This window comes from Anolis carolinensis, chromosome 1 (assembly GCF_035594765.1).
Source record: "Anolis carolinensis isolate JA03-04 chromosome 1, rAnoCar3.1.pri, whole genome shotgun sequence".
Taxonomy (NCBI): domain Eukaryota; kingdom Metazoa; phylum Chordata; class Lepidosauria; order Squamata; family Dactyloidae; genus Anolis; species Anolis carolinensis.
The window spans coordinates 350,070,068-350,080,111 of record NC_085841.1 but is presented as its reverse complement, the minus strand read 5'-3'; the positions used below and the strand labels follow the sequence as shown (position 1 = coordinate 350,080,111).

The window sequence follows — 10,044 nt, the reverse complement described above, 5'->3', positions numbered from 1 at the left end:
ATTTATTTACAGTATTTATATTCCGCCCTTCTCACCCCGAAGGGGACTCAGGGCGGATCACATTATACACACATAGGGCAAACATTCAATGCCCATAAACACATCAAACAGAGACAGAGAGACACACGCAGAGGCAAGTTAACGTTCTTCTGAGGGGATGTTCGATTCTGGCCACAGGGGGGAGCAGCTGCTTCATCATCCACACTGACGGCACTTCCTCATTCCAGGTCGTAAATTAGTTAATCTTGCCTCCCCACTTTATAAGTGGTACCTTATCTCCTACTTGATAGATGCAACTATCTTTCGGGTTGCTAGGTCAGCAACGAGCAGGGGCTATTTTTTTTAAATTTTTAATTGACGGGTGCTCACCCTGCCACGGGCTGGCCTCGAACTCATGACCTCATGGTCAGAGTGATTTAAGGCAGCTGCTCAACAGCTGCGCCACAGCCCGGCCCTTTCCTTTCCTTTCTCCACCTTCATTCTAGTCCACTCAGATGCCTTGAGCTCCTCAAAAACACAAGGAGCCTCTGCTTTCCATCCAAATAAACAATACTTTATTGTGTTGCTTTTTTGGACCATCTCCATATTCCATCAACAGGAGCATGAAGAAACCCTTTCTGGATACATTAGTCTTTGAGGGCAGACTGTTTTAGAGAGTCCTCCATCCCTGGAGTGCTTAGACGTCCCAACACATGGAAACCATATTGGATAGTTCATTAATTGTCATCTGGATCAATCTCCGGTATTGCTTGGACACACTCATATCAGCTTTCATCTGTGAAATATGCATATAAAGTATGCATAGAACAACAACATCATAGATGTCCCTAGGACACAGCTGCAAGACATCTTCTCCTCTAGCTTTATTTACATCTGGGCATTGGAGCCAACCTGGGACAAAGGTGTTGCTGAAGAGAAATAGAACAAGATCCGACTTCTCTGTGTCCTACACGCTCCTTTAGATGTTAACAATAGACACACACGCATTATGTTAGCAGATCAGGCATGTGATTAAGCTGCTCAATATATTACAAGCCCTGTCCAATATAATTTACTCACTGAACTTGCTTTAATTCTCAGGATGTTTGTTATGATGGTGTGATATTTCCTTTCTAGAAATATCTGCCTCACATTGTTCCATTAATTTCTGCACTCTCGAATCATTACCCTCCTGAATTCCATCTATAATTTATTTGTTTTCTTTTAATTGACTGTGTATCCTTTAATCACAAATCCCATCGGGTCTCCTTTCCATTTTGTTTATCATGCCAGTAGCATACCACTTTAAGTAATCCATGTTCTCGGTCTTTCTTTTGAGTCATGATCTTGTATAAATCCCTTTCAGAAATACATGGCTTATTTCTGGGTATCTTGAGTGCCATTATATAGAAAATAAGCCTACTCTTAGTCATGGTCTTTTCTATCTTCATGATTTTTTTAAACAAGAGAAAGATTTTCTTTTCTTTCCTTTGTTTATCTTATTGGTTGACATGGCAGCACTGATTTATACTCTTTCCTTTCTGCCACTTCTATTCCTTCTCATTCTTCCTGTTCTTTTTTCATTGTAAATTGCATTGTTTCTTTTCTCATTCCCTCAAGTGTTGTAACTTTCTATTTATCTATTGCACAACTTGTCAATATCTTCATAACCTTATCAGTTTCTTGGCTTCAGTTTCTTGCATCTGAGAAGTAGTCTTGGGGATTGGTTACACTAGCTCTATAAGACAAAGTAGTCTAGCTCCTGGATGTCCAAATGACGTCCAGGACTTCTGGTTTCTCATGTGGGCAAACCAGGTTGAATCAGTTTAATCCCACATTGAGTATTAGGCTTGATCGATCCATGAAAAATTTGATTCTAAACTCGTTTCAAAACTAGAGGGGGCAGTTTTTCGTTTTTGTTGCTAATAACGAATTTGGCCCCCAAAATTTTTCGAAATTAACAAAAATTCGTTATTTTCTAAATTAATTCGTTAATGGCGGACGCGCATGCGCGGTGGCCCGAAAACAGCCCGAAGGGGGGGGGACTTAGGGGGCTCTCCCGCCCTCATTTTTTGAGTGATCTTCTTCAAACTTGGTACAGTGGTAGAACACATTTAACACTGATAGCTCACCAAAATGTGGAACGTTTCCCTTATCCTCTGATTTTTGGCAAATTTTCATAGCTTTTATAATGAACCATTTTTTAATAATTGCAGAAATCTGTTCCTGGTTTGAAAGTCTTATTTCCTGTTAAATTGGGTTGTCTTTACTGTGAAAGTCATTGCTCTACTTTAGAAACTTTGTTTTTGTGGCTGAAACTTTGTTAAATTGGTGTAGTCCCTGCATGTGTGTGTGTGTAAAGGTATCCCTTGACGTTAAGTTCAGTCATGTCTGACTCTGGGGGTTGTGCTCACCTCCATTTCTAACCCCAAGAGCCAGTGTTGTCCATAGACACCTCCAAGGTCATGTGGTCGGCATGACTACATGGAGTGCCATTACCTTCCCGCCACAGCGGTACCTATTCATCTACTCACATTGGCATGTTTTCAAGCTGCTAGGTTGGCAGAAGCTGGAGCTAACAGCGGGCGCTCACTCTGCTCCCGGGATTTGAACCTGGGACCTTTCAGTCTGCAAGTTCAGCAGCTCAATGGTCTTTGCCTTGGCTGCCTTCCAGATCAGGCTTATAACCAGCCTATTATGGGCCACAAATTAAAGAAAATTCAATCCCATTTAAGCACAACATGAACAGTTTTGATGCCAAAACCATAAACTCTGTTTATTAAACTCTACGATCCAAACTTTAGAACAACTTGCAAACAATTGAAGGTTAGACCACAGTAATAATAACCAATTCTATTCCTTTCCAAAATTTAAACATAAAATAGTATCTTTCTTTCCAATAGCATATAAACTTTTCCTTTCTTTACAAAACAAAATTCTAGACAGTAGCCATTTAGAAGATATTTCTATATTTTCCCTGCAAAGGATAGGGCTGCATCCCTCTGGAGACACACATGATAACCCGGACATGATATAAGGCACTTATATACGTTAAATAAACATGATGTCATTGCATATATAAAAGAAGCATGATATTAGGCAATTATAGTTGCAAATAATATAATTAAACATGTAAAAATTATACATCCATACATAAAAGAAACATGTAAAGTAACTGCATATATAAAACACAATATAAAATATGATATAAGGCAATTACAGATGTCAAAGGAACGTGATATTACATATGTAAAAAACATGATTATATGTATAAAAAAGCATGATACAAGGTGTCAGGATCTAGGCTGCTGGGCACCAATAACCATACACTGAGGCCAGATTCTATCTAATATCTTTATTAAAGGAATATATAAAGTCAATAAAAACAAGTGTAGAATAAAGTTCAGAAGCAGACCTTTCAAATGAGGCCAAATATAGTCCAGCAGATTATTGTCCAATATGAAATATTAGAGTCCAAAGATTATAATCCAATAACCGCAACACACGCTTTGCCAAGCAAAGCGTTGGGAAAACAGAAAAAGTCTTGAATCCAATGAAGCTTGACACAAGGCTGAAAGTTACTTGGAACGTGGCTGGAGCTGTGGCTAAAGGCAAAGCAACTTGAAGCATGGAACAAGATCTGTGGTAAATCCGTGAGACGAGGACAAGGCTTGGAACTAGATTCAGGAGGCAAGGAACAGGATTCGAAGTCCACACACACATGACCTCTCTCCAGGAGCTGACGAATTGACTCCGCAAGGAATCCTTCGCGCAATTTCCCTATATTGGGTCTCGTTTCCCCAAACAACAATCACTTTCCCTAGAGAACAGGGAGCGAAGGAAACCAGCTTGCAGGTGCAAGACTCCCCGTATTTTCTCAGGGGAAATACTTCTAATCAGTGGCATATTTGGCAGCAAGGCGAGCACTACTTCTAAATTTTTCTCTCGATCCTCTATCAGTCGTGTAAGCCTGTTTTCTCCCATAAGGGGGAGAGTTCCCACCAAGGTCAGGTTTAATTGGTTCTTGGACTAGAACTTCAGGCAGCTGCCAAGGCTCTGACTCCGACCGGAAATCTGGGGAAAACTCCATATTTTCCTCCTCATCTGCCACAATACTGTCAGGAATAGGACTGCAGGGCCCATGAATCATCACACTAGGCAACTGACACATCTAAAAGAAACACAATATAATTAACCTAGGTACAACAAATGTGAAAGAAGGCAACAATATACATAAAAAAACATTTCTGGACTCACAAATGTAGTCTAAGAGAATTGGGCTTCCATTCTCCAAACCTGAAACAAAGTGGGAGGAAATGTAAAGAGTGTTAATGATGCTCGAAATCAAATGTTGTTCTTTTACAAAGTCAAACTAAAACTAAGAATAAATGCTTCGGTCTTCTCCTGATCTTCTTATCTCCTCACCTTGCGTCCAGCCGAGTTACGTCCGCACTTGCGATACAGCGACCTCTTCCCTTGGCTCAGTGGGCAGTATTTTAAAGTATGGGCCTTTTCGCCCGTGGCACCGCAGAGCGGACAGGTGTATTTGCGCAAGATGGGGCACTCCACGGTGCCGTCCATCCCCTTCAGCCGGTGGGACGAATAGACCTGCTTGGATTCCCCGTTGTGTTTGCAGAAATTGCAAATCTCCTTGTTTTGGGAAGCCTGGCCATTGGCACTACCTTTGGAGCTCTTGCTGCTGGAACTGCTTCCATTAACCCATTGTGATGCTGTTTCAAAGTTGTCCTCGTTGAGGACTAGCTGCATGTCGTACTCCATTGTGTCCAAACTCTGAGATGGAAATGGGACCTTCTTGCGTTCCGCGATGATCTCCGTAACCACTTTCGCAAGGCTCAGATAGCCCTTCCATCTGTCAAACTCCCTGAACATGGAAGGGGCATAATGTGGCACGTGCATGGCTGATCTGGAGAGCATGGTGCCAATTCTACCCTGGTGTGGACACACACTGAATGCCACATATTGGAGGCGGAGTCTTTGTTTTATATATAAGGGGAGGGGTTCCAAACCTTTCACATTGGACCCTCCCATCTATTTTTACACTCCTTTGCCCTAGATTTAACCCCCACATGTCTAGACAATCACAGCTTTTCAAGGAAGAGTTTGGTTTTTCCAATTTTTTAACTTCGGAGGTAATGCCACAGTTTCTCCCTTGAGGCAGTGGTTCTCGACTTGTGGGTCCCCAGATGTTTTGGCCTTCAACTCCCAGAAATCCTAACAGCTGGTAAAATGGCTGGGATTTCTGGGACTTGTAGGTAAAAACACCTGGAGATCCACAGGTTGAGAAACACTGCCTTAAGGGAACGTTAGCAGTTGTGGTTCTGTTTGTCCATCCAAGAATGAGTTGAATTTCTGCCTTGGATGAAATAGCAACATTGCACATCCAACGTTTGCCAAAGTCCTGAAGGACGGATCCAGTAATGATGAAGCCTGCAAGAGTGTTATATTGCTTTTGCATGGCAGAATAGCATTGGACTGGATGGTCTCTTCTACCTTTATGATTCTATGATGTTTGGCGCCATGACTCTATGATTCTATCATTTTAGGATTCTAGGACTTTTGGGATGATTCTGTTACTTGTTTCTTTGAGTCTATGACTTTAGGGACCATGTTTCTATTATTCCATGACTTCTGTGACCATATTTCTATGACTTTTGTGACCATTCATGGGCCATCTGGCTAGTATTCCGGGACGGTAAATGATATATCGGTTACAGCACCAGATATTTCTGGATACAGTAGAGTCTCGCTTATCCAACATTAACGGGCCAGCAGAACGTTGGATAAGCAAATATGTTGGATGATAAGGAGACATTAAGGAAAAGCCCTTTGAACAGCAAATTAGGTTATTTTACAAATTAAGCCCCATAAAATCTTGTTTAACAGCAAATTAGACAGAAAAGGTAGTTCAATACGCAGTAATATTACGTAGTAATGACGAATTTAGCAACAAAATATCACAATATATTGAAAACATTGACTACAAAAATAAGTTGGATAATCCAGAACATTGGATAAGCGAGTGTTGGATGACTGAGACTCTACTGTATATTGTTTTTGCATGGCAGAATGGCGTTGGACTGGATGGTCTCTTCTAGCTTTATGATTATATGATGTTTGGTGCCATGTTTCTATGATTCTATCATTATGTTGTCGAGCAATTTAGAACAGTATAGGATACCGCTAACTGTTTCTTTGAGTGGTGTTCTGTGGAAACACAACCCGCCCATCCTCCCCCGCTGATTTCATGAAAATAAAAGAAAAGAAAGAATAAGCCACATCCGGCAAGGCCCACACACTGAAATACTAGGCCGGCCATCGTTGGCCGGCAAGCTTCCCTGAGTGGAAGAAATAGAGGCCGCCGCCCCAAAGAAGGGTTCTGTGCAAGATTGCACCAAGGGGTAAAGAACGACAGCCGCGAGAGAAGACAGAGGCGGTGCATCGTGGGAAACACGTCGACCACATAGGCCGACAAGGCCCACACGTTGAAATACTAGGCGTGCCACCGTTGGCCGGCACGCTTCCCTGTGAGGAAGAAAGAGGGGCCGCCGCCCCAAAGGAGGCTTCTGTGCAAAATCGCATAAAGGGGTAAAGAACGACAGCCGGCGAGAGAAGAGAGAGGCGGTGCATCGTGGGAAACCCGACCACGTAGGCCGAGAGGCAGCAAAAAGAAAAGAAAAGAAAAGAAAAGTAAGAAAAAAGCCACAGGCGACAAGGCCCATACATTAAGCCGGGCCGGCCACTGTTTGCCGGCACGCATCCCTGAGAGAGAGAGAGAGAGAGAAAAAAAACCAGAGGACACCGCCCCAAAGGAGGCTTCTGTGCAAAATAGCATAAAGGGCTAAAGAACGACAGCCGGCGAGAGAAGAGAGAGGCGGTACATCGGGGAAACTCGGCCACGTAGGCCGAGAGGCAGCAAAGACCAAAGAAAAGACAGAAAAAGCCACCGCCAAAAAGGCCCACACTATAAAATACTAGGCCGGCCACCGTTGGCCCGCACGATTCCCAGACAGGAAGAAAGAGGGGCCGTCGCCCCAAAGGAGGCTTCGGTGCAAACTCGCATAAAGGGCTAAAGAACGACAGCCGAGAGAGAAGAGAGAGGCGGTGCATCGGGGGAAACTCGGCCACGTAGGCCGAGAGGCAGCAAAAAGAAAAGAAAAGAAAAGAAAAGAAAGAAAAAAGCCACAGGCGACAAGGCCCATACATTAAGCCGGGCCGGCCAATGTTTGCCGGCACGCATCCCTGAGAGAGAGAGAGAGAGAGAAAAAAAACCAGAGGACACCGCCCCAAAGGAGGCTTCTGTGCAAAATAGCATAAAGGGCTAAAGAACGACAGCCGGCGAGAGAAGAGAGAGGCGGTACATCGGGGAAACTCGGCCACGTAGGCCGAGAGGCAGCAAAGACCAAAGAAAAGACAGAAAAAGCCACCGCCAAAAAGGCCCACACTATAAAATACTAGGCCGGCCACCGTTGGCCCGCACGATTCCCAGACAGGAAGAAAGAGGGGCCGTCGCCCCAAAGGAGGCTTCGGTGCAAACTCGCATAAAGGGCTAAAGAACGACAGCCGAGAGAGAAGAGAGAGGCGGTGCATCGGGGGAAACTCGGCCACGTAGGCCGAGAGGCAGCAAAAAGAAAAGAAAAGAAAAGAAAAGAAAGAAAAAAGCCACAGGCGACAAGGCCCATACATTAAGCCGGGCCGGCCAATGTTTGCCGGCACGCATCCCTGAGAGAGAGAGAGAGAGAGAAAAAAAACCAGAGGACACCGCCCCAAAGGAGGCTTCTGTGCAAAATAGCATAAAGGGCTAAAGAACGACAGCCGGCGAGAGAAGAGAGAGGCGGTACATCGGGGAAACTCGGCCACGTAGGCCGAGAGGCAGCAAAGACCAAAGAAAAGACAGAAAAAGCCACCGCCAAAAAGGCCCACACTTTAAAATACTAGGCCGGCCACCGTTGGCCGGCACCCTTCCCAGAGAAAGAGAGAGAAGACCAAAAAAAAGGAAATGTGGGCCCAAGCCCCTCAGACCCGGGGGGCCGGCCACCGTTGGCCGGCCCCACGCCCACACGCCGCAACCCACGGGGAAGGGCAGGCTTTCTTCACGTCTGCTTGCAAAATGTGGGCCCAAGCCCCTCAGACCCGGGGGGCCGGCCACCGTTGGCCGGCCCCACAACCACACGCCACAACCCACGGGGAAGGGCATGCTTTCTTCACGTCTGCTTGCAAAATGTGGGCCCAAGCCCCTCAGACCCGGGGGGCCGGCCACCGTTGGCCGGCCCCACGCCCACACGCCGCAACCCACGGGGAAGGGCAGGCTTTCTTCACGTCTGCTTGCAAAATGTGGGCCCAAGCCCCTCAGACCCGGGGGGCCGGCCACCGTTGGCCGGCCCCACGCCCACACCGCTGGACCCACAGGGGGAAGGGCATGCTTTCTTCACGTCTGCTTGCAAAATGTGGGCCCAAGCCCCTCAGACCCGGGGGGCCGGCCACCGTTGGCCGGCCCCACGCCCACACCGCTGAACCCAGAGGGGGAAGGGCATGCTTTCTTCACGTCTGCTTTCAAAATGTGGGCCCAAGCCCCTCAGACCCGGGGGGCCGGCCACCGTTGGCCGGCCCCACGCCCACACACCACAACCCATGACACAAAGATACACTCCATAACAGCAAACCGTCTAGCCTCTGGAAAAATCTAGCCATTTCTGTAGTCAATGATTCCATTATATTGTGATATTTTGAAGCTAAATTCATAAAGTAAGCAATAGCAACATATCATTTCAGCATATAGAACGACTTCTTATGTCTCCTTGGTTGTATAACATGCATTTATGGTGCTTTATTTGGATAATAATAACCTGATATGATGTGTTATATGCTTTTCTTCAACAAGTCCAATCCAAGAAATCTGCTTATTTCAGCAGTGGTAGGCCCGTTTGGCTTTGATCAGTGAGACTCTTCTGTGTTCATGTTGGGTCAATAAGACATAAGATATAACTGAAGTCACAGTCAGCATACAGCATTACCAGCTTAAAAAACAGTGGTGTAAAAACACGGCTCGAGTCCGAGGACTGAAGAGGAGGTAGTTTGACAGTTAAAAAACTATACAGTGCGAAATACTATTGGCCTGTCAAGCTATTCTTAAATAGGCTACAAACGACCACACAGACCTATAATGCTTTTTGGAGGGGGAAGGTTTTAAGGCTCTGATGTTAGGAACATGTTTCCATGCAGTTCCACTGCAGGTAAGACTAGTGTGTTCTTCAGGGGTTATTAAAGTTCTCCTGCAGATGACCTGGATAGAGGGAAATGACTTCAGTTGGTTGGTATACATACAGTTTAAGTATACTTGAGGAAGTACAATTATGAAAGATATAGTGTGTAATGTAGTAGAAAGTAATTCAAAGTAGAAACAAAGCAGAAATGTGGATTCCAAAGGAAACATGAAGGCATTATTAAGTAATTGTTTTTAATAGCAAAAGAGATTCTGAGTGGATTGATTCTCTACTTCTTACTCTGCGTAAGATTATCATCACATGCTCTCGACTACACCCGCACAAGGCAATGGTACAGTAAAAGAAGACAATTTTGAGAAGTGGTAAAGGCCAAGGTGTCCCACTTCTTTCATTGATTCCGCGTGCGCGGCCAGAGGGCGAGGGGAACAGCAAGAAACAGTTTCCACGAGACGGAACTTGCGCCCACTCCTTGAAAGCAGCCGCAAAGGCACACGCCCTGACGGGCAATCGGCAACGTCCGTGTGCGCGGACAGTGGGCAAGGGGAGCCAAAGGCGGCCGTTCTGCCGCCACATCGTTGAGTACACTTCCTTTTAAGGTGAATGGGACACTGTCCCACAGTCTGTGATCACTCCACCCTCGTTATTACCAACAGACCAGCAAGAAACAGTTTCCACGAGACGGAACTTGCGCCCACTCCTTGAAAGCAGCCGCAAAGGCACACGCCCTGACGGGCAATCGGCAACGTCCGTGTGCGCGGACAGTGGGCAAGGGGAACCAAAGGCGGCCTTTCCGCAGCAACAGCGTCAATCACAACCTCTCAGG

General features: G+C 45.6%; 1 protein-coding gene across 3 annotated transcripts; it reads right to left on the bottom strand.

Annotated features, from left to right (window-relative positions):
• Positions 1–2,091: 2,091 nt before the first annotated feature.
• Positions 2,092–8,103, bottom strand: LOC134295571 (nanos homolog 2-like). Of its 3 annotated transcripts, none has more exons than XR_010002201.1 (3): positions 4,405–8,103; positions 4,237–4,275; positions 2,092–4,150 (listed from the first exon to the last, which is right to left on the bottom strand). XR_010002201.1 is itself a non-coding variant. In XM_062968512.1 (3 exons), the coding sequence occupies exons 1-2, from the start codon at positions 5,026–5,028 to the stop codon at positions 4,246–4,248; spliced, it is 654 nt and encodes a 217-aa protein (XP_062824582.1). In that variant the 5' UTR covers positions 5,029–5,260; the 3' UTR covers positions 2,092–4,150; positions 4,237–4,245. The 3 variants fall into 3 exon arrangements, 1 of the variants encoding a protein (XP_062824582.1); XM_062968512.1 differs by having other exon boundaries at positions 4,405–5,260; XR_010002200.1 differs by having other exon boundaries at positions 4,237–8,103.
• Positions 8,104–10,044: the final 1,941 nt, after the last annotated feature.

What these genes read in the sequence shown, in the direction of transcription:
- LOC134295571 (XM_062968512.1), bottom strand. Translation starts at nt 5,028, where the DNA reads ATGGGAGGGTCCAATGTGAAAGGTTTGGAACCCCTCCCCTTATATATA. An exon ending in GTAACTCGGCTGGACGCAAG is followed by an intron (nt 4,276 to 4,404) that starts GTGAGGAGATAA and finishes ACTTTGTTTCAG; the next exon opens with GTTTGGAGAATGGAAGCCCA.